This window comes from Chiloscyllium plagiosum, unplaced genomic scaffold, assembly GCF_037043375.1.
Source record: "Chiloscyllium plagiosum isolate Xiang-an unplaced genomic scaffold, Cpla_swu_hap1 HiC_scaffold_48, whole genome shotgun sequence".
NCBI lineage: Eukaryota > Metazoa > Chordata > Chondrichthyes > Orectolobiformes > Hemiscylliidae > Chiloscyllium > Chiloscyllium plagiosum.
The window spans coordinates 14,770,845-14,795,686 of NW_028270186.1; the positions used below are offsets into that span (position 1 = coordinate 14,770,845).

At 44.6% G+C, this 24,842-nt stretch overlaps 1 protein-coding gene across 8 annotated transcripts in view; it reads left to right on the forward strand.

Annotated features, from left to right (window-relative positions):
* Positions 1 to 24,842, forward strand: part of LOC122543156 (histone acetyltransferase KAT6A-like) — a 295,041-nt gene that overhangs the window by 223,855 nt on the left and 46,344 nt on the right. For all 8 annotated transcript variants that reach the window (XM_087984360.1, XM_087984358.1, XM_087984356.1 and 5 more), the window contains one exon: positions 23,886 to 24,001. In XM_087984360.1, the coding sequence (XP_087840486.1) occupies positions 23,886 to 24,001 (116 nt within the window). The remainder of the gene's footprint in view (positions 1 to 23,885; positions 24,002 to 24,842) is intronic.

Here is a 24,842-nt window from a genome sequence, read left to right on the forward strand (position 1 = left end):
CATTGGGGTATGGGAATTGGTACAAGGTAAGGCATAGGCAGCAGCTCCATTGCCCACTTCATATCAATGCCCTAACCCTGTCTTCAACGAGTTGTTCTGTTCAACTATATTAGGCACAGACGTGCATGAGTGCACGCACACGCACACGCACGCACACACCTCCCTCCCACCCTCCTCCCCCCACCCCCCCCCCATGTAAATGTACTTTCTTTGTTGACCTCTTTCCTTTTGTCTGCAGCTCTCTTTTATCTCTGGTCTTGCAGCTCCCATATGTTCACTTCATTCCTGTTACTGCTACTTTCAGATTGAGGGGCAGCAGGCCACATAGATCAGTATTTCTTCTTAGCCATGAAGAAAGAGACTCATTCCCTTTACCATTGACAGAGACTCTTGAACGTCATCTTGAAACATGCTGAAAACGTACAAGAGATTCTCGAGACGTGAATGATATTATGAACATTGCTTAATATGCTACGTCTGGTTTAAGTTCACCGCAATTAGATTTGTCAAGTCTCAGGGAAACAAAGGCTATGTGAGGATTTCATGGCAGATGAGTTGAAACTAGTGAGGTTGGCCTATGTTATGGAAGTTGAAATAAGCCATGGTAGTGATAGGATGAACATGAACAAGGAAGCTCATCTCAGTGTCCGTTTTGATAAAGTACGTGTGAAGGGATTGGCTTCGTATCAGGTGATTGTAGGGAGAGGAATGGGGTCAGCAGTTGGAGGTCGAATTTAGAAATGGCGAGTGAAAATAATAGCTCCAGAATTCTCAATAATGTACTGGAATGAAATTGCTACTCATCTAGTCCTGAATGTCACAGAAGCAGTCTGTTAATGAAACAACAACGGATGGGTCTCGAGAGCTGTTGGCAAGGTAGAGTTGGGTGTCAGCAATGTAAATGTGAAAGCTAATGCTGTGCCTTTTAGATGATGCCACCAAGAAAAATGGTGTTGAGGATAAAGAGAAATGATGTGGGCTCAGGATAAACTCTTCACATACGCAAGAGGTAATGGTGCAGTGGTTTTGCCTGTAAGCTATTACACCTTGTGGGTGCTAGGCTGCATCGTTGGGCCAACTTTCAGCCATTTTGCTGTGGTGTCAGGCAGAATCACTATCCATTCAGATTTGACTCGAATGAAATCCTGTTTTTGGTGAAATTCTCTTTCTTTCCTCTGTGTTCTCTTGAGTTCAAACCCATGGAGACTGGCATTGGTTGACTGGAAGATATCACGTTCAAGGCACAGTGCGATCCAATGGCAGTCACTTTTAATTGTATCTTAGGCCAAGGCCCTATTCAGTTATTTTATTGAGTCTTGTGGAACTTTTCAGAATGCTAACATTTGGGCAATGGAGATGTTTTAAGCAGCAGGTTTCAGTCAGAAAGCTGACAGTTGGCACAGTGGAAGGCCTTTCGGAGGTGAACTTCTGTTTCACACATATGAAAAGCTGGAATTGCACTGCTCAGTCAGAGTCAGCCTTGGAAACTCAGTGGCAGGCAGACTGAAGAGAAGAGATTGACAAAGTGAGATCAAGGCAGTCAAGATTTGAGGGAGATCAGAGTTCTGACCTTGAAGTGAGAGGAGCTGAGGTCCTTTTTTGGGGTTGGGGGGGGGTGTTGTTGGACTGCTTTAAAGAATTTCCATGACTCACTGGCATCTAGGTGGATTCCTGAAAAAATTCAGTCTCCTGTCTTGGCTATGTCTGCTCTTTATTGTGTGGTTTCGTTGTAAGTTGGATCATGTTATTTCTGTTTACTCATGTTTGCCTCATGTTAAATCTGGATTTCAGAGTATAAGATTGTTTGCTTTTTGTTTTCTGTGTACCAAGATTGTTTTATGAATTTAAATCTGTTGAATCCTGTGGTTTTAATCTTTAAGGAAATAATTCTGACTTGCAACTTGGTCAGCTTTTAAAGCTTTGAGTTTCTTGTCCCTCACCTGAGAGTAACCAGATTTGGCCGTCTGGTCGAGGATTGTAACAGCATGACTCAGGAACCCTGCAGACCAAAGGGCCCAGGAATTAGTGGTGAACCAGGCTCACCAGGGGAGTATTGAAATAATTTGAGTCACAAGATGAGGGGCTGGTGAGCGTTTCAGCAACAGAGATGCTGTGTTGACAATGGAGCTAAGAATTATTATGGAAATGGGCATGAATAGTCTTGGTGATTGTATGGCAAAGTGGCTAGAAGCTTGCCCTGGCTGAAATGAAACACGAGGGTCCCAACATGCTCTTTTCCAGTCTCTGGACAGTTTTCAGTGACAGTGATGGCGCTTGTGCAAAGGACTGGACTGTAGCAGAGACTGAAGACAAGGACTTCAGTGTAGTTAAGGAACATTGCTGCTTCCCAGGAACTGCGTGTTAGACCAGCAGTGTGACAAATGAGCAAATGTGCAGGCATTGTTGGGGACTGATGAGATAGTGTTTGATGCCACTGTTGTCCATCTGCAACCTGATCTGTTTCCACACGGGATCACCAAGGAGACAGCGGACAATTATGGAATAGGATGAGGCCACTGAGAGAGAGAAAAGAAACCATTGCAGGTGACATTGGCATGAGTGCAGTCTCTCTCCTCTCCGTGTCAGAGAAGCATTGGAGGATGGTGGTCTGCTCAGTCTGTTGTAGGTTGCATGCAAGTTTTCACATCAGGGAATGTTTAAATAATGGCATCCAAAAAAATTGGTATTCAGCAGTTGGTGAGGCACAAACAAATAGATTAGTGAGCCTGACATCAGTGGTGGGTAAGTTGGTGGAGGGGATCCTGAGGGACACAATTTACATGCATTTGGAAAGGCAAGGACTGATTGGGATAGTCAACATGGCTTGGTGCATGGGAAATAATATCTCACTAACTTAATTGAGATTTTTGAAGAAGGAATGAGGAGGATTGATGAAGGCAGAGTAGTGGATGCGATCTGTATGGATGTCAGTAAGGCATTAGACAAGGTTCCTCTTGGTAGGCTGGTTAGTAAGGTTAGATCACATGAAATCCAGGGAGAGCTAGCCATTTGGATACAGAATTGGCTTGAAGGTAAGAGACTCGGTTTTGGTGGAGTGTTGCTTTTCACATTGGAGACCTGTGACCATCGGTGTGCCACAAGGGTCAGTGCTGGGTCCACGGCTTTTCGTCATTTATATAAATAATTTGGATGTGAACATAGGAGGTATAGTTAGTAAGTTTGCAGAAGACCCCACAATTGGTGGTGTAGTGGACAGCGAAGAAGGTTACCTCAGAGTACAAGGGGACCTTGATCAGGTGAGCAAATAGGCCGAAGATGGAATTTAATTCAGATAAATGTGAGGTGCTGCATTTTGGAAAGGCAAATCAGGGCAAGACTTGTACACTTAATGGTAGTCATGATGTACCAGTGTTGGACTGGGGTGGACAAAGTTAAAAATCACACAACACCACGTTATAGTCCATCAGGTTTATTTGGAAGTACTAGCTTTTGAAGTGCTGCTTCTTCATCAGGTAACTAGTGAGGCAGGATCATAAGCCACAGAATTTACATAAATTCTTTCTTTTGCTGTAAATTCTGTGTCTTATGATCCTGTGCAACTAATTATCTGATGAAGGAGCAGTGCTCCAAAAGCTAGTGCTTCCAAATAAACCTATTGGACTACAGCCTGGTGGTGTGTGATTTTTTCATGAAATGGTAAAGTGCTGGGGAGTGTCGCTGAGCAAAGAGACCTTGGGGTGCAGGCTCTTTGCTCCTTGAAGGTGGATATGCACGTAGACAGGGTAGTAAAGATGCCATTTGGTACGCTTGCCTTTATTGGTAGTTGCATTGAGTGGAGGAGTTGAGAGGTCATGCTGGGTTATACAGGACATGGGTTAGGCCACTTTCGAAAAAGTCAATTAAATTCTGGTCCCCCTGCTGGAGGAAGGATGTTGTGAAACTTGAAAAGGTTCAGAAAAGATTTACAAGCATGTTGCCAGGGTTGGATAGGCTGAATAGGCTGGGGCTGTTTTCCCTGGAGCGTCGGAGGCTGAGGGCTGACCTTGTAGAGGTTTATAAAATCATGAGGGGCACGGATAGGATAAATAGCCAAGCTCTTTTTCCCAGGTGGGGGAGTCCAGAACTCAAGGGGCATAGGTTTAAGTTGAGAGGGAAAAGATATAAAAGGGACCTAAGGGGCAACTGTTCTGTGCAGAGGGAAGTGCATGTATGGAAGTGGTGGAGGCTGGTGCAATTACAGCATTTAAAAGGCATCTGGATGGGTATCTGAATAGGAAGGGTCTAGAGGGATATGGGCTGGGTGCTGGCAAATGGGACTATATTAGGTTGGGATATCTGGTCAGCATGGACAAATTGGACCGAAGAGTCTGTTTCCATGCTGCACAAGTCTACGACTATAAATCAGTATTAAGAGTTTATATCCACGTTACTGTTAATAAATTGTTTTTGGAGATCACATTTTGTCTGTTTTGGGGCTGTGCTGTAAAAGTGAGGGAATTCCTTTATCAATGACATGGCTAAACTATTTGAAGTGTTGGGGTTGATGATGGAGTAGCCTTTCACTTTGCATGTAAAGATGGCATTTTATTGCCGGCAGCTTGAAGTTTTGGATGGATCATCAAAGGTGAGAAAAGAAATATTGAAAAAGGGAGTGCAGTTTGGCCAATTTGCAAAGTGTTTTGCCCCAGTCTGCTTCGAGATACGTAGCATGCTGCTATAAATAGCAAGTGTGTGCTGTGTGGAAAACTGTGGGGGAAAAGAATAACTCGCAACCTTGGGTCCTCAAAGGATTAAGGCAAGCTGCCAGCATTGTTCTCTGTGCCTGGTGTTTGCTTCGTTGAAATCAGGAGCAGAGTGTTGGTCACGTGACGTGTCACAGCTGCTGCAACACATCAGTGGCCAGGGAGTTAAACCACAGTTAACGCATGCATATAGAGAGAGAGAGAGCAAGCCTTTCTCTGTTCTCTTCCTCTCTCTGCACCTGGCTGAAGGGAAAGTTGTTTTTAACCTAAAGTACTGTATCACTTCTGTTAACCCGTCAGCATATGTGCTCGTGCTGCGTGTGTGTACGTTTTCTCCTACCTAGCCATGTGCAAGCAGTTGTACTGGAGCCGAATGTCAGCATTTCCATTTGGAATCCAACTCGGAGAGAGGTGGGAGCATGAAGGGAGGGGTTTGATGGCCTATGCATTGGCACAGGTTAGAATATCACTTTCTGTACTTGGTGTTCACTGAATGGTCATCTGGTTCAGGTGGGGTTACTGGGTAAGCTGTGTATTTGTACGGTGGCGAGCGGAGATCATTGCAATTTCCTTTTATGTTGCTGAATTCAAGTTTTCTTTACATTGGTGCGTCCCACATTTGGAAACTTTGAAAATAGTCAAGTTTAAATGACTTAGCTTGCAAGTTTGTTAATTGGATCCTGCAAAGCATCTGGTTTCTGAATTTATTTGTCAGGTTAATATGAAGAACACCATGAATTGTGGGGCATGTGAAGTATGGGCACGTGACTGTATTTGTGTGAAATAAGGCATATGGAAAGTGGCTAACTGCAATCACTGTACCCCTCAGGAAGGGTGCACAATAACAACCCAACTCGTTTGTGAACAAGGAGCAAGACATCTGCAAGGGTTACATTTGTCCTCATGAGTCCAGTCCTGATGTCAGTAAGTGATCAATAGAAATGCAGGAAATCAGTGGGCATGAGAAGATCCCCTGGTCCATTCTGGGTAGTATAATGCTATCAAATGATCATCTGCCGTCCAGGCCAGAATGGAGTTCTGACAATAGGTCCCCACGACCATTGCTTTTCGTATTCAAGTGACACTGGGTCATTTCTCCACTCTGTGTATTTTCTAGTTTCCTGCCATCAGTTTCATTACCGGTTGGAATGGTGAGAGGATATTATGAGCGAGGCAGGAAGCAGCATAAGTTTGTGTATACCCGGGGGTTGGAGTCATGAGTTAACGAGGAATCAGAAGGAAGTGTTCTTGCCGACACCATGCATTGTAATTCGGATTGTGAGGATCAGTCATACTGGTGCAATATTTCTTTGATATCCTCAGGAGAGGTGATAGTCTGTGATCTTCTAAACTAATTTCTTTAGTTCTGAATCTTATGGTGACCTCAAACTTCCCCATCTTTCTGCAGTGCAACAGATTCTACGCTTGGTTATGGAAGTACCCCAATTAGTGGACCTCTGGTACTCAGTGCTTGGTTGACATGACACGTCTACCTCCAAACTTAGGCAACAGTTGACTGATGATTGATAGCAAATTAACCTCCCTTTATCTCACTGCGGATGCTCTGACTTGAATTCTCAGCTCCTTCCTGTCCATACCGACCTATTCGTTGTGACTATCAGGTTTTGCACGTCCTAATAAATAGCTGTGCAGTTGAGTTCTCCTTGTATTCGTGTTCAACCTTGTTCGTTTAGTTCATTTATTTTTGCCAGGAGAAAGTGAGGACTGCCGATGCTGGAGATCAGAGTGGAAAAGTGTGGCACTGGAAAAGCACAGCAGGTCAGGCAGCATCCGAGGAGCAGGAAATACCACATTTCGGGCATAAGCCCGTCATCGGTAATGTGGCTGGGGAGGGGTCAGGTGACAGATGGGGAGGAGAAGGGGGCTGAGAGATAAATAGGAGGATGGGGTGGGGCTTGGGGAAGGGAGCTGGGAAGGCGATAGGAGATGCAGTTGGTGATAGTAACAGTCGGAGTGGAGGGTGGAGTGGATAGCTGGGAAGGAAGATGGACAGATAGGACAGTTCAAGAGGGTGGTGGTACCAAGTTGGAGGGTTGGATCTGGGGTGAGGAGACATTAGGAGCTGGTAAAGTCGATGTTGATGCCGTGTGGTTGAAGGGTCCCAAAGCCGGAGATGAGGCGTTCTTCCTTTAGTTGTCAGGTGGCTTGGATTTAGTGGCGGAGGAGGCCCAGCACTTGAATATCCTTGGTGGTGTGGGAGGGGGAGTTGGAGTGGTCAGCCACAGGGCAGTGAGTTCTTTGGTACGTGTCTCCCAGAGATGTTCCCTGAAACACCCCACAGGTTGGTGTCCTGTCTCCACAATGTCGAGAAGACCATATCGAGAGCAATGGACCCAGTCAATGAGTTGTTCGGATGTGCAGGAAAATCTCTGCAGGATATGGAAGGATACTTTGGGGCCTTGAACGGAGCTGAGACAGAGGTGTGGGCACAGATTTTACACATCTTGTGGCAGCAAGGGAAGGTGCTGGGTATGGAGAGTGGGTTTGTAGGGCTGTAGACCTAATGTGCACCTTCTCTTGCCGCTGCAAGAGGTGTAAAACCTGCCCTCCCCCCACCCCCAACATTAGGGAGGCAGGACAACGCCAACTCGGGAATGTTTCAGGGAACATCTTTGGGACACGCACCAAACAACCCCATTGCCTGATGGCCAACCACTTGAACTCCTCCTCCCAGTCTGCTAAGGACATGCAGGTCCTGGGCCGCCTCGACTGCCAAATCAACTGTCACTCAACGACTGGAGGAAGAACACTTCATCTTCGGCCTTGGAACCCTTCAACCACACAGCGTTAACATTGACTTAAGAGTTTCCTAATGTCCCCTCCCCCCACCTCATCCCAGATCTAACCCTCTGACTCGGCACTACCCTCTTGAACTGTGCTACCAATCCATCTTCTTTCCCACCTATCCACTCCACCCTTCCCTCCCACCCATCACTAATATCCCCTACCTGCATCTACCTATCACCTTCCCCCAACCTCCACCTACCCTCCTAGTTATCTCTCAGCCCCCTTCTCCCTCCCACATTCCTGAAGAAGGGCTTATCCCTGAAATGTTGACTGTCCTGTTTGGCCTGCTGCACTTTTCCATCGCCACAGCTTTCGACTCATTTCGTTTTGCTGCCATTTTGGATCCAAGCACACAAGTGCAGGCACAGTTGACTGGATGATTTTGTTTTGTGTGTATAACAAATATGTGATCAATTTCAGTTATTTTTTCACTAAAAGTAAGAAGAGGGTCTCGTCTAATCAAGTGTTCTAACATTTTTACTTCTGAAGTACTTTCCACTCGCTGTTCAAACCCTTCAGTACTCTTTGAACCTCTGGATTATGCAGCTGTACTTCCTTAGATAAGCCTGCAGCTTCCGTATTAATCTCTCCTGACATCCTCTGAAGTGATATTGAGCTCTTTGTAATATTTTCATTGATTTCATTGAAAGTTGTAGCAGGCCAAGCCAGGAGCAGCATCAGGAGTCCCACTGTCCCCTTAATACTACCTAATCTGATAATGTAGTAAGCTGTTAAACCCATACTTGCAGCCACCTCCTGCCATCTCAAGTGATCTCACAACTTCTATTATTACTTCAAACATGGAAGATTATCTCTGATCACTTTATTGTCTCTCACCGCCCAAAAACTCCTCAACCTCCACCTTGTGCCAGTTCCCACACTTGTAGAAGCTGCCTCCCATTTCACTTCGAAATGTATATCAAACGTGCAAACTGCTGAGCAGTGATCCTCTACTCATCCAGACATTTTCTGGTCAATTCTTTTCTCAATCACCCTCACTTCTAGCTTGTGATGCTTAATCCCCCAGTAAGACCATTGACAGTCCTTCAGCTGTAACTTTGAATAATGTCCTAATTTCTGTATCCTTAAGACCAAAGGATCCAGACTCGAACAAGTATGTTCAGGAATTGGTTCAACCAGATCTTCTGGACCATGTCAAACAAGATTGGGTCTTGCGCTCACCCACTGAAATAGCTGTCATTGTCAGGTTCTTCCTGGGAAGCAAGGATGACCTTTACCACCTTGTGACTGCAAACTATCTGCTTGACTCCTGTCTGTCTGTGTTTCTTCCTCAATCTCACCTCCAGCAACGTCGTTTTCTTTGCGACTGGCATCGAGAGCTATCCAATCAGCTGCCTCTGCTACTTCCATCCCTTCTCCTAGCTCATGTTCTGTTAGTCTTCATGCTCATTATAAACAACCAAGTCGGAAATGATCAAATTGCAAAACTATGAAGATCATCTTGCTGAAATGAAGACTGGTATAATGTGCCTGTTCCAAATCTTTGTCATAGTTTGGCAGTCCATTTGAATGTCTCCTCAGAAACCCTTCAGTGGCCCTGGGTGGTTCTGAAACTATTTTAGAAGAATTCATTATTTTACCGCAGTTATTCAGTCTCCTTCCAAATCTTGTAAGCTTGTATGATCGCAACTTGTGTTGCCTTCAGCTTTGTTCTTCTGAGAACTATTTCCTTTAAATCTGTAAAATTATATTTTTATTAAGTCAGAATTGTCCTCAACTTAGCAGTTTGGTTTCTTTAGTCTTGTTTTAAAATGTTCCTGCTGCTTAGGTTTGATTTCATACAGTCTTTTTCAAAATTTGGGCGGCACATTGGCACAGTGGTTAGCACTACTGCCTCTCAGCGCCAGAGACCCGGGTTCAATTCCCGCCTCAGGCGACTGACTGTGTGGAGTTTGCACGTTCTCCCCGTGTCTGCGTGGGTTTGCTCCGGTTTCCTCCCACAGTCCAAAGATGTGCAGGTCAGGTGAATTGGCCATGCTAAATTGCCCATAATGTTAGGTAAGGAGTAAATGTAGGGGTATGGGTGGGTTACGCTTCGGCGGGTCGGTGTGCACTTGTTGGGCCGAAGGGCCTGTTTCCACACTGTAATGTAATCTAAAAAAAAATTTCCTCAGTGACTGACAAACAAGGCATTCCAAACAGAAGATTTACGGTGCCTATAATATATATTACGAACTTTTATCCCGAGGTTTATGGTTGTCTAAGTTGCTACAGTTGGTTGCATGAGTGATTAGGTCTGCAGAACAGTGTGTCATTCTAATTCTGCCATTATTGGCTCACAAGATGTTGTTGTTGAGTTAATCAGACCTTGACGACCCATTGTTGGTAGTTTAATCTTTGTGAAGTAATTGAATTAATAACCATATTGAAGTTGTTGTAGTTAATTCCAGGATCTTGCACTTTTATCTGATGCCTTCAATTCCATGACTCTGTTTCCCTGTTTATTGAAACATGGGCCTATCCTGGTTGATATACAGCAGGCTAATAGTTAAGGTTTCCTTCTACTCACGTTTGACCTAAGTTTTGATGTGTTCATGTAAGCTTAGAACAGAGAGTCGCAATTAAAGGTAGCATCTCAGACTGGCAAAGTTTAAAATAACTCCACAGGATTAGAAATGGGACCTATTCAGTGCACAAAACAAAATGCTGTGGATGCTGGAAATTTGACATGAAAGCAGCTGGTGGGAGCATCTGTGGAAACAATCTGAGTTATGGATGTAGATTTGCTCGCTGAGCTGAAAGGTTCATTTTCAGGCGTTTTGTCACTATATTAGGTAACATATTCAGTGAGCCTCTGAAAAATCATTTAGAGGCAGTGAGGAAGATGCAAAGAAAGAGTGACTCAGTGATATTAGAATGGAGAGGTGATACCTAACAGGCAAAAGAGAACTGACTCAAGCTCTTTTCTCTCACCAAGGAGAGTTGTGGGAGGTGACCTGATGGAGATCTATGAGATGAAAGCTGTTGATAATCTGAGAGGTGATGTTACCACTCTCAGAAGAGACAAGTACAAAGGGTCTTAAATGTAAGATAGCAATAAAGCTATGAGAGAATTAAGGAAAATATATTTCTTTTAACCAAGAATATGGTGAGGATGTGGAATTCCATACCAAAGGAGTAGTTGTTGTCAGTTGCTGATCAATTAAGGTAAATCTACATCAGCATGCAACTGAGAAATTAATGGCAACGTATCTTGATGAGATGAAATTAAGGCGGCTAAGTAGAGGTTCATGTGGAACCTGAAAACCAGGATGAACCTGTTTGGCAGACACTGGAAATACTACTTAGTTGTTTCTAAGATTAGTGATAATTTATTGAGCCCTTCTGTTATGCGCACATACTATTGTGCTCCCTTTGTGCTGACTCATCACTATTTTAAAAGGGAGCATAATGCCATTTTTCAAATATGTGAGAAATATGGTTCAATAACAAAGCGAACAACATTGCCGTATGGATTCCAAGACAAGCTCTGGCATGATTGAAGTATCATTGATTTGTGGGCTTATAGATTTCCATTGGAAGTCAGACTCACAGGGCAAATGGTCCTCAGCATTTCACAATTTTATATGTGCATACAGGAGAAGCAAGAATGTACAAGGGCCATTACCTGGAAGTCAGGATGTGCAATTTAAGACATTGTGTGAGAAGTGACTTTTCTTGCTGTGATGAGAATCCTTGAAGATTGTGTGCAATTTAACTGCATAATGCTTCTGAAAACCTGTAAGTTAAAATATGTCATACTGGTAAAAGTCTCAAGAACTGAAGCAGATATCCCGGTTCTGATCGCTGGATGCAGATATCATAGTTTTGCTGCCTTTAAAGAAGTCTGAGGCCAGCTGGAAGCAAAACACTCTCTTTCAGTGATTGTCAAACATTTGACTGCTATTGAGAGCAGTATCTAGAATTTAGCAGATGCAGTGCTCTGTTTATGGTTTTGTTTATCTCCAGCGAAAACATGTTTCTTTGGGTTTCCGCAGATGTAATTGGCAATGATGCAATTGTTTCATACTTGCGCAAGGTATTTTCTCTCATTAACTGCATCACTGATACAGCCACGCCCATGTCTGGAGAAGTACTGTTTCGAATAATTGTTCAGATCTCTGTCAAGGATGCATGTGTTTTGTTCTCGTTTAGTTTCTTGCACTATATGCAGCAGCTCTTGAAGCACAAGAGATATTTTGATGGTGAAGTTCAGACTGAGATGTCAATTCATAATTACACATGTTCCATCTGCCAAAGAAGATAAGCCATTGCTTCAAGTTGTAATTTTTTTTCCTCATTTCAGTCAATAGGATTCAGTGGTCATACACAGAATTACAACATTGAAAAAACCATTCAGAAGATGCCTCTTTGTCGCCATTCGCACTGGCACACAAGCATCTTCATTCACATAACCATATCCCCTCATCCCCCTTTCTTCACTGATCTGATCTCATCAAGAGTTTTTGGTTCCTGTATTAGTTGCTGTTCCAGGAACTGAATCCTAGTGCACCACTTCTGTCATGCTCTCTATTGAATCTCTTAACTTGTACTCTTGCCTCAATGGCTATTGGTTCTGGGCATCTTGAGCAACAGTTTGGCTCTTGCTGCCCGACTTCATGCTGTCATAATTTGAAATATTTATTGTAAGAACTGCTTTCTTAGAGGTGTTTTAGGTGTTGGAGCTGATATCCTCGAAGTCCAGGAGCAGTAATTCCGATTTCATAAGGTGTTGAATTGTTTTGGAACTTTGGGGGAAGAAAGATAAAGCAACGGGACTTGAAAAAGGAGGGAGAGAGATATAACCAGAGACCACATGGTCAGAGAATGAAACGAGAAAGAAACCTATACTGCTGTCTGACACAGCAGTGAATCTGCGAAGTTACTGCTTTTGCTGTTTGAGTTCAAGTATCTCGATATGGGAGTACGTCTGAGAAAAATTACAAAGCAGCAAAATTTACAGTTGACCCGAGACAAACCTGTGTGTGAGAGCTCACAACCTCACAGCAGTCAATTGCATAGTTTTTAAGTGTAAACTTGATGTACTTTTTCTTTGTAAATCGACAATAGTGAGTAGAGAGGGTTCTTTTTTGATATATTTTATTGAGATCTGCCTCGATTAAATTGTAAAAATACAAAACATAGGTACTAAGTTAGCCTGGAGCAATGGTTTTAAAGCAGTAAGATTGTTGTTTTCTGGGTCTGCAGATTGTTAAGATGCAGAGGTGGCCTTTTGTAGAGTGACATGCTCTTCCTGTCGGGTGAGGGAGATTAGGGAGTGTTTCCATGTTACTCCATGCAGTAAGTATGTTTGATTGCAAATCCTATCAGATTGCATGGATTGGTTGGAGCGGCAGTAAGAGACATTGAGGAATTTACAGGAGTTGGGGGTGTGACAGATGGCGGTTATAGGAAGGGAGAAAAGCTGCAGATACAGTCAGGTAGATGGGTTACCTCCAAGAAAGATAGAAGAGGGAGGCAGGTAGTACAGGAGTCTTCTATGGTTATCCCCATCTCAAACAATTATGCTGGTTTGGAAAATGTAGTGGGTGATATGCTCTCAGGGGAATGTAGCAAGAACAGCCAAGTTTCTGGTACCGAGACTGGCTCTAATGTAATGAGGTAACGTTCAGGTTCCAAACGATCGATTGTGATAGGGGATTTTCTAGTCAGAGACACAAATAGACATTTCTGTAGCTGACAGGGCGAAATCAAGGTGGTGTGCTGCCTCCCTGGATCCAGGATCAAGGATATCTCAGAGACAGTGCAGAATATCCTCAAAGGGGAATGGGACCAGCAGGAGATGGTTGTCCTCATGGGAAATGATGGCATGGAAAGGAAAAAGGATGAGATTATGAAGGGAGAGTATAGGAAGTTAGGCTGGAATTTAAAAAGGAGGTCCTCAAAGGTAGCAAGATCTGGATTACTCCAAGTGCCACGAGCTAGTGAGGGTAGGAATAGGAGGATAGAGCAGATGAACGTGTGGCTGGGGAGAAGGGTAGGAGTAGGAGGACAGAGCAGATGAATGTGCGGCTGAGGAACTGGTGCAGTGGAGAAGGGTTCATATTTTTGGATCATTGGAATCTCTTCTGGTGTAGAACTGACTTGCATAAGAAGGATGGATTACCCCTGAATTGGAAGGGGACTAATATACTGGCAGGGAGATTTGGGAGAGCTGCTCGGGAGGATTTCGACCAGTTAAGGTTGGGGGCTGGGACCCAGGGAGATAGTGAGGAAAGAGATCAGTCTGAAACTGGTGCATTTGGGAAAAGGAACAAGTTAAATAGTCAGGGCAGGCAGGGACAAAGCAGAGAACAAGGTAGGACTGATCAATTAAACTGCATTTATTTTGATGCAAAAGGCCTAACATTGAAGGCAGATGAACTTGGCGCATAGTGAGAAATGTGGGACTGGGATATCATAGCAATTTCAGAGACATGGCTCAGGGATGGACAGGACTGGCAGCTTAATGTTCCAGATACAAATGCTACAGGAAGGATAGAAAGAGAGGCAAGAGAGGAGGGGGAGTGGCATTTCTGATAAGGGATAACATTATGGCTGGACTTAAGAAAGGTATTCCTGGGAATATGTCTGGGGAAGTTATTTGGGTGGAACTGAGAAATAAGAAAGGGATGATCACCTTATTGAGATTGTACTATAGACCCTCCTTCTAATAGTCAGCAGGAAATTGCAAAACAAATTTATAAGGAGATCTCAGTTATCTGTGAGAATAATAGGGTGGTAATTGTGGGGGATTTTAACTTTCCAAACAGACTGGGACTACCATAGTGTTAAGGGCTTGGGTGGAGAGAAATTAAGTATGTCCAAGAAAATTTTCTGATTTAGTCTGAGAATGTGCATAATAGAAAAGGTGCAAAACTTGACCTACACTTGGGCAATAAGGCAGGGCAAATGACTGAGGTGTCAGTGGGGGAATACATTTGGGCCAATAACCATAATTCTATTAGTTTTAAAATAGTGATGGAAAAGGATCGACAGGATCCAAAAGTTGAAGTTTTAAATTGAAAGAAGGCTAATTTTGATGGTATTAGGCAAGAACTTTCAAATGTTGGGGGCAGATATTCACAGGTAAAGGGACAGCTAGAAAATGGGAAGCCTTCGAAACTGAGCTAACGAGAGTTCCTGTTCGGGTGAAAGGCAAGGCTGGTAGGTGTAGGGAATGCTGGATGACTAGAGAAATTGGTTTGGTTAAGAAAAAGAAGGAAGCATATGTCAGGTATCGACAGGAGAGATCGAGTGAATTCTTAGAGTATAAAGGCAGATGTAGTATACTTAAGAGGGAAATCAGGAGGGTGAAAAGGGAACATGAGAAAGCTGTGGCAAATAGATTTAAGGAGAATCCAAAGCGATTTTACAAATACGTAAAGGACAAAAAGGTAACCAGGGAGAGAAAAGGGCCTCTCAAAGATCAGCAAGGCAGGCTGTTTGTGGAACTGCAGCAGGTAGAGGAGACACCAAACAAGTATTTTGCATCAGTCTTTACTGTGGAGAAGGACATGGAAGTTATAGAATTTAAGAAAGTAGACTGTGGCATCTTGAAAAATGTCCATATGATAGAGGAGGTGGTGCTGGATGTCTTAAAATGTATAAAGGTGGATAGATCCCCAGAACCTGATCAGGTGTACCCTCGAACTGTATGAGAAGTTAGGGAAGTCGTTGCTGAGATATTTATATCATCGGTAGTCACGTGTGAGGTGCTGGAAGCCCAGAGGTTGGCTAATGTGGTGTAGCATTTAAGAAAGGTAAGGACAAGCCAGGGAACTATAGACTGGTGAGTCTGACATCAGTGGTGGGCACATTGTTGGAGGGATTCCTGAAGGACAGGATTTACATGTATTTGCAAAGGCATGGACCAATTAGGGATAGTCAACATGGCTTTGTGCATGGGAAATCATATCTCACAAACTTGATTGAGTTTTTTGAAGAAGTAACAAGGAGGATAGATGAGGGCAGAGCAGTGGACATCATCTATCTGGACCAGTAAGGTTCCTCATAATAGCCTGACTGGCAAGGAATACAGGGTGAACATGTCAGTTCGATACAGAACAGGGTGGTGGTGAAGGGTGCTTTTCAGACTGGAGGCCTGTGACCAGTGGTGTGCCAGAAGGATCGGTACTGGATCCACTGCTTTTTGTCATTTATATCAATAATATGAATGTGAACAGAGGATGTAAAGTTACTAAGTTTGCAGATGATACCAAAATTAGTGGTGTAGTGGACAGTGAAGAAGGTTACCTCAGATTACATCGGGATCTTGATCTGATGACCCAATGGGCTGAGGAGTGGCAGTAGAATTTAATTTAGATAAATGTGAGGTGCTGCATTTTGGGAAAGCAAATCTTAGTTGGAGGTAACGTCCTAGGGAGTGTTGCTGAACAAAGAGACCTTGGAGTGCAGATTCATAGCTCCTTGAAAGTGGAGTCGCAGGTAGATAGGACAGTGAAGAAGGTGTTTGGTATGCTTTCCTTTATCGGTCAGAGTATTGAGTACAAGAGTTGGGAGGTCATGTTGCAGCTGTACAGGACATTGGTTTGGCCACTGTTGGAATATTGCGTGTAATTCTGGTCTCCTTCCTATCGGAAAGATGTTGTGAAACTTGAAAGGGTTCAGAAAAGATTTACAAGGATTTTGTCAGGGTTGGAGGGTTTCAGCTACAGGGAGAGGCTGAACAAGCTGGGGCTGTTTTCCCTGGAGCATCGGAGGCTAAGGGATGACCTTATAGAGGTTTACAAAATTATGAGGGGTATGGATAGGACAAATAGACAAAGTCTTTTCCCTGGGTTCGGGGAGTCCAGAACTGGAGGGCAGAAGTTTAGGGTGAGAGGGGAAAGATATAAAAGAGACCTTAAGGGCAACGTTTTCACACAGAGGGTGGTACGGGCATGGAATGAGCTACCAGAGGAAGTGGTGGAGGCTGATACAATTGCAACATTTAAGAGGCATCTGGATGGGTATATGAATAGGAAGGGTTTGGAGGGATATGGGCCGGGTGCTGGCAGGTGGGACTAGATTGGGTTGGGATATCTGGTCGGCATGGATGGGTTGGACCGAAGGGTTTGTTTCCATGCTGTACATCTCTATGACTCTGACTTATACACTTAATGCTAAGGACCTGGGGAGTGTTGCTGAACAAAGAGACCTTGGAGTGCAGGTTCATAGCTCCTTGAAAGTAGAGTCGAAAATAGAGGGGATAGTGAAGAAGGCGTTTGGTATGGTTTCCTTTATCGGTCAGAGTATTGAGTACAGGAGTTGGGAGGTCATGTTGCGGCTGTACACGACATTGGTTAGGCCACATTTGGAATATTGCGTGCAATTCTAGTCTCCTTCCTATCGGAAGGATGTGGTGAAACTTGAAAGGGATCAGAAAAGATTTACAAGGATATTGCCAGGGTTGGAGGGTTTGAGCTACAGGGAGAGCCTGAATAGGCTAGGGCTGTTTTCCCTGGAGCATCGGAGGCTGAGGGGTGACCTTACAGGGATTAATAAAATCATGAGTGGCATGGATAGGATAAATAGACAAGGTTTTTTTCCCTGTGGTAGGGGAGTCCAAAACTAGAGGGCATAGTTTTAAGATGCGAGAGGAAAAATATAAAAGGGACCAAAGGGGCAACTTTTTTACGCAGAGGGTGTGTGGCATCAGGATGTGTATGTGAATAGGAAGGGTTTGGAGGGATTTGGGCCAGGTGATGGCAAGTGGGACTAGATTAATTTAGGACATGTGGTCGGCATTGCCGAATTGGACCGAAGGGTCTGTTTGTGTGCCATACATCTCTATGACTCTATAACTCTATCTGAGTCTGATCTTGTAAATTGTGTTGGGGGTGCAAAGAATACAACAAACTGCAGGTGTTTATTTGATTTCTCATCCCATTGTCAGGGAGATGTGGTGGATCACAGGCACTGTGTTGGGAATTTCAGATCACATTGTGTGTTCTGCAAAAACACATGGTGGCTAATCTGCTGAAGCTGCAACTTCAGAGTGGATAAGACATCTGGAGTCACTGTAGTATGCACAGGAATCTGAAAGTTTTGTTGGTAGCATGTTTCAAGAAGTTTTCACCCTGCTGCGACAGAGTACCAAAAACAAATTATTTCTGCTTAATCTTGATAAATACGAGTCAGGCTTGGCTGGACTCTTTGTCAATTCTGAGCACCTTGACTTAGGTAGGGTGCAGAAAGAGATCCATTAGAAAGGTGCCAGGAATGAATTTTCCATGATGTGAAGAAGAGAATTCAAGAAGTTGGGATTATCCACAAAGCGGAGAAAGTTTAAGATGTTTGATCATATTCAAATCAGGAATGGTTTTCGAGTCATAGAGATGTACAGCATGGAAACAAACCCTTCGGTCCAACCCGTCCATGCCGTTGAGATATCCCAACCCAATCTAGTCCCACCTGCCAGCACCCGGCCCATATCCCTCCAAACCCTTCCTATTCATATACCCATCCAGATGCCTCTTAAATGTTGCAATTGTACCAGCGTGAAAACATTGCCCCTTACGTCCCTTTTATATCTTTTCCCTCTCACCCTAAATCTATGCCCTCTATTTCTGGACTCCCTAACCCCAGGGAAAAGACTTTGTTTATTTATCCTATCCATGCCCCTCATAATTTTGTAAGCCTCAGCCTCTGACGCTCCAGGGAAAGCAGCCCCAGCCTGTTCAACCTCTCCCAGTAGCTCACATCCTCCAACCCTGGCAACATTCTTGTAAAACTTTTCTGAACCCTTTCAAGTTTCACAACATCTTTCCGATAGGAAGGAGACCAGAATTGCACGCAATATTCCAACAGTGGCCTAACCAATGTCGTGTACAGCCGCAACATGACCTCCCAACTCCTGTACTCAGTACTCCGACCAATAAAGGAAAGCATACCAAACGCCTTCTTCACTATCCTATCTACCTGCGACTCCATTTTCAAGGAGCTATGAACCTGCACTCCAAGGTCTCTTTGTTCAGCAACACTCCCCAGGACCTTACCATTAAGTGTATAAGTCCTGCTAAGATTTGCTTTCCCAAAATGCAGCACCTCGCATTTATCTGAATTAAACTCCATCTGCCAGTTCTCAGCCCATTGGCCCATCCGGTCCAGATCCTGTTGTAATCTGAGGTAACCCTCTTCGCTGCCCACCACACCTCCGATTTTGGTGTCATCTGCAAACGAACTAACTGTACCTCTTATGCTCGCATCCAAATAATTTATGTAAATGACAAAAAGTAGTGGACCCAGCACCGATCCTTGTGGCACTCCACTGGTTACAGGCCTCCAGTCTGAAAAACAGCCCTCCACCACCACCCTCTGTCTTCTACCTTTGAGCCAGTTCTGTATCCAAATGGCTAGTTCTCCCTGTATTCCATGAGATCTGACCTTGCTGATCAGTCTCCCTTGGGGAACCTTGTCGAACACCTTACTGAAGTTGATAGTGAATAAAGAGAAACTGATTCAAGTAGCAGAACATTTCGTCACCCAAGGATACATTGTGGATGTTTGTTGAAGTCACCATGCCTGAACATCTTTTCACACAGTAAGTTGGAACCTGGCATGCTGTCTGAAAGAGTAGTGAAAGCAGGTTCACAGTAACCTTCAAAACGGAATTGGATACATAACCCGTGGGAGCATTGACATACAGAGGGATCTGTGCATACAGGTCCGCAGTTCCCCTGAAAGTGCCAATCCAGTTGGATAAGGTGGTTAAGAAGGCATACCGCATGCTTGCCTCCATTGGCCAGGGCATTGAATGTAAAAGTTGGCAAATTATGTTAAGCTGTACAAAGTGTTAGTTAAACCACGTTGGGAATATTGCGTGCAGTTCTGGTTGCCACACTAGCAGAAGGAGACAGTGCAGAGAAGGTTTACCAGGATGTTGCCAGGTCCTGGAGGGTTTCAGTTGTGAGGAGAGTTTGGATAAACCCAGATTGTTTTCACTGGAAAAACAGAGGCTGAGGGGGTGACATGTGAAGTTCGACAAATTATGTGAAGCATAGGGAGCAGGTGGATAGTCAGAGGCTTTTTCCCCCAGGGTGGAAAGGTCAACTACATCAGGGCACATTCAGGGTAAGAGGGGAAAGGTTTAGGGGACAAGTGCTGGGAGAATGTTTCGTCCAGAGGGTGCTGGGTGCCTCGAACGTACTGCCAGTGGAGGTGGTAGAAGCAGGCATGTTAACGTTTAAGGCGTATCTTGATAGATAGCTGAATGGAAGACAAACCAAGGGATAGAAACTCTGTATGGGTATCACGACACTGTGGTGAACCCCTCTGCTAATTCAACCAAACACCCAGAAAAGCTCACCTCACCTCACAATCTGTTAAAGTATGAGTGACCGGGAATTCCCAAATTCTACTACTTAACAAAAAGAATCAATTTATTCTTTAACTCTAAAAGTGAACATTAAACAACAGCTATTTACAACTCTAAGCCTCGTTTCCCTTCAAGCTTTGTTATCTCCCTCCAACTCTATAACAGTATACTGTTCCAATAAACACCCTACTAAAATTATATCAGCTTAATTTTCAAAACCAGAGAGTGCCAGTGGTCTCTGGTTTCCTCCTCCCTCTGATTGTAGATCTCCCTGGATCGTCTTCAGTTTTTGGCTGCAAAGATGTTTCATATGAAAAAGGTCTCTTTGATATAGAGTGTTTTGAATGGCAGTCTCTCTTGATGGCAGTTTGCTCTCTGACTAACCCTCAAAATGTCGGCTTCTTTATACCCCCAAACAGCAGATCATCTCAATGGTACGATGTTGGCAAAAAAGAAATTCAGACTTGATTGGCTTTTAGTATCCTGAGGCATAATTTAAACTGATTGGTTAGATTTGGATGGTAGAGAAAACAGCTGAGGTATCTAGTTTGCAGCCAAATGTTACGTATTTTCAATTTTCCAGTGACTACTTGGCAGTCACATGACAGTTGCCTGCAAACTCTCATGCAAAATAGCTGTACCTCTTAGAGGTACAGTACACTCCTTCAACTTCATAAACATGGACAATAAATAGCGGATCTGAGGAAGGACTAGGAATCATGCAGATTTGGTGGGCCGAAGGGCTTGTTCCAGTGCTGTTTTGAATTATATTGTATTCATGGGAGAAATAAATGATTGGGAAGAGAGCAAGGGAGGGGGAATACTAATTGGATGGCTCTGGCAAAGAGCTGGCAGATGCACAATGGGCCTGGTGCATCCCTCCTGTGTATTCTGTAAGCCAAACATCCTCCAATAGGGAGGAAAGGTCCGATACCCAATGCTATAGCTCTCTGGATGACAAAGGACAGAGCGGTTTAGCTGTCAGAGAAAAGGCTGGATTATGAGCAATGTCAGCTTCAGTAATACACTTGAAAACCAGGCAGAATACTAAATGTGCTGGTGAAGTTGAACAAGGCTATTATAAGGGCAAAGAGAGATCTGGAAAAAAGATTAGCATGTAACCTCAAAGGGAACTTGAAAATGCTGAATAAATCAAGTGGAATAAATCAAGAAATAATGTGTTGAGCTGACAACGAAAAGCATTTTGTTACACTGAACAGAGACAATGAAAGGCAAAGAAGTGTAACAATTGTCAAGTAACCTGCGTACGTTAGTAAGTTCACAATAATAGTGTTAGCCTTGAATTGAATGCTAACTCTGTTCTCAGATGATAGCCATACCCTTCAACAGGTCCCTGATCTAGTGCATGAAGGAAAATGATGATGGTCTGACTGTTCCTTCAGCTGAAGTGAGCTAGCATAGTACAAAACCATAAATTAACTAGTCATTCTGAATTAAGGGAGAAAGTGAGGTCTGCAGATGCTGGAGATCAAAGTTGAAACACCTTCCACCCCGACCTCAAATTCACCTGGACAGACTCGGACTCCTCCCTCCCCTTCCTAGACCTTTCTGTTTCTATCTCAGGCGACCGAATCAACACTGACATCTACTACAAACCAACCGACTCCCACAGCTACCTGGACTACACCTCCTCCCATCCTGCCCCCTGTAAAAACGCCATCCCATTCTCCCAATTCCTTCGTCTCCGCCGCATCTGCTCCCAGGAGGACCAGTTCAAAATACGTACAACACAGATGGCCTCCTTCTTCAAGGACCGCAATTTCCCCCCCGACGTGGTCGACGGTGCCCTCCACCGCATCTCCTCCACTTCCCGCTCCTCCGCCCTTGAGCCCCGCCCCTCCAACCGCCACCAGGACAGAACCCCACTGGTCCTCACCTACCACCCCACCAATCTCCATGTACAGCGCATCATCCGCCGTCACTTCCGCCACCTCCAAACAGACCCCAGCACCAAGGATATATTTCCCTCCCCTCCCCTATCAGCTTTCCGTAGAGACCACTCCCTCCGCGACTCCCTTGTCAGATCCACACCCCCCACCGACCGAACCTCCACTCCCGGCACCTTCCCTTGCAACCGCAGGAGGTGCAACACTTGCGCCCACACCTCCCCCCTCACTTCTCTCCAAGGCCCCAAAGGAAATTTCCATATCCGCCACAGATTCATCTGCACCTCCACCCACATCATCTACTGCATCCGCTGCAGCCGGTGTGGCCTCCTCTATATTGGGGAAACAGGCCGCCTACTTGCGGAGCAATTCAGAGAGCACCTCTGGGCCACCCGGACGAACCAACCCAACCAACCTGTAGCACAGCATTTCAACTCCCCCTCCCACTCCACCGAGGATATGCAGGTCATTGGACTCATCCACCGCCAAACCACAACAACGCGACGGTCGGAGGAGGAGCGTCTTATCTTCCGACTGGGAACCCTCCAACCGCAGGGGATGAACTTGGACTTCACCAGTTTCTTCATCCCCCCTCCCCCCACCTTGTCTCAGCCGGATCCCTCCAGCCCGGCACCGCCTTCCTGACCTGCAGTCTTCTTCTTGACCTCTCCGCCTCCATCCTACTCCGACCTATCACCCTCACCTTGACCTCTTTCCACCTATCACATTTCCAACGCCCCTCCTCCAAGTCCCTCCTCCCTACCTTTTATCTTCTCCTGCTGAACACTCTCTGCTCATTCCTGAAGAAGGGCCTGTGCCCGAAACGTCGAATCTCCTGTTCCCTGGATGCTGCCTGACCTGCTGTGCTGTTCCAGCAATAAAGTTTCAATTCTGAATTAACCCACCAGTGCGGTGCATTTACCAACTAGGTTGGTCGTGGAACTCATGAACAGAACAATAGGTAGAATCTGAGTAAATACAGGATGTCAATTTTCAGAATAGCCACTGCCACAGACAGACAAGAGATGGCCAGTCTGCTCCTGGGCTTCCCACTTTTGAGTTGGCTAGTGATTTCAAAATACACGCTGTTTGATTCCACCTTTCTGAATTAGATTAGATTAGATTCCCTACAATGTGGAAACAGGCCCTTTGGCCCAACAAGTCCACACCGACCCTCCGAAGAGCAGCCCACCCAGACCCATTCCCCTACATTTACCCCTTCACCTAACACAACGGGCAATTTAGCATGGCCAATTCACTGAACCTGTACATTTTTGGACTGTGGAAGGAAATCGGAGCACCCGGAGGAAACCCACGCAGACACGGGGAGAATGTGCAAACTCCAGACAGACAGTTGCCTGAGGCAGGAATTGAACCCGGGTCTCTGGCGCTGTGAGGCAGCAGTGCTAACCACTGAGCCACCTACCGTCCCAAAGTGCTAACATGGAGAATAACGTGATACTCTTGAGGGTAACTCTGAAATTGACTGAATATTCCAACTGTCCTGAAGAAGGGCTCATGCCCGAAACGTCGATTCTCCTGCTCCTTGGATGCTGCCTGACCTGCTGCGCTTTTCCAGCAACACATTTTCAGCTCTGATCTCCAGCATCTGCAGTCCTCACTTTCTCCCTGAATATTCCAACTGCCCAGAAGGAAAAGATCATTCTTCCAAATGGGGTCTCATGTCCTGGGTGGGGGGGGGGGGGGGGGGAAGGCAACATGTGTGGCCAGGTAGTATGTCTCCAAAAAATTTGTTTACGCTCATTTGCAGAAATTGCACAAGTTATTTTGAAGTTTGCTCTGAATGAGGAGTGTAACAGGTGAGTTTGGAATATTGAGTGGAACTTTAATGAAAGCATTGCATACCTTGCATGTTTTCTGGCTGAGGAAAGAGTGACAGGGCAATTAGATTGATAACACAGGTAGAATGATAATTCCCCAAATTTGCTGGAATCCTACAATCGATCCTAAAAATGAAACTTGAGTATGATGGCATTCTTGAATGGAAAATATTTCTCTGCATTATACATTTTAAAGCATCACATTGTTCAGGTTGAGGAAATCATTTGCTTTTCCAGCAACACCTGGAGGATCCGACAAGATTGGTCGTGTATTACTATTCATTATGTGCATGTTCTTCTTTGACAGAAAGTTGGAGTCACTGGCCCACCAGATCCACAAGTCCGTTCACCTTCTGTAATAGAATTTGGAAAATATGAGATCCAGACCTGGTATTCCTCTCCATATCCCCAGGAATATACAAGGTACTGTAACCTCAAGTTGGATTTGCTGGTATAACTTTTCCTATTTGAAGTTGAACTTGGGAAATTACATGGACAAGAAGTGATCAAGAAAAATCTGCAATTATGCTGTGCTTTTCAGTCCTGTTGAACATTTCAAAGTGCTTCACAGTCAATGAAGTACTTTTGAAATGAGATCACTGTTGTGATGTAGGGAAGACAGCAGCCAATTTGTGCACAGCTGGCTCCCTCAAGTGACAAAGTGATAATGACCACATATTTCTTGTTGTGACATTGGTAGAGGAATAGAAATCGGCCATGGTTTTGCAAGATAGTTCTTGTGATTTTTTCCAAAATAATAGCAAGAGATCAGAGCAGGTAGATTTGGCCTTTGGTTTAACATCTCTCTCGAAAAGCAGTGCTTCCAACGTTCCCTCAACACTGTGTCAGACCTTATCATGCTTACGTTGTGAGGTGAGACTTCGCCCAAGGATCTTGTGACTCAAAAGTCTCACAGCATGGAAACAGATCCTTCAGTCCAACTAATCCACGCTGACCATGTTCCTGAACTAAACTTGTCTCAGTTACCTGGGTTTGGTCCATATTCCTTCAAATTCTTCCTGTTTATGGAATTATCCAAATGTCTTTTTAAGGTTGTAACTGTCCCTGCATCCACCACTTCCTCCAGCAGTTCAATCCACAGATGAACCACCCTCTGTATAGAAAGCATTGCCTTTCATGTCCTTTTTAAAGCTTTCTACTCTCGCCCTAAAAAGATGATCCCTCATTTTGAACTCCCCCACTCTTGGGGGGAAGACCTTTGCTATTCACTTTATTTGTGCCCCTCATGATTTTACAAACCTTT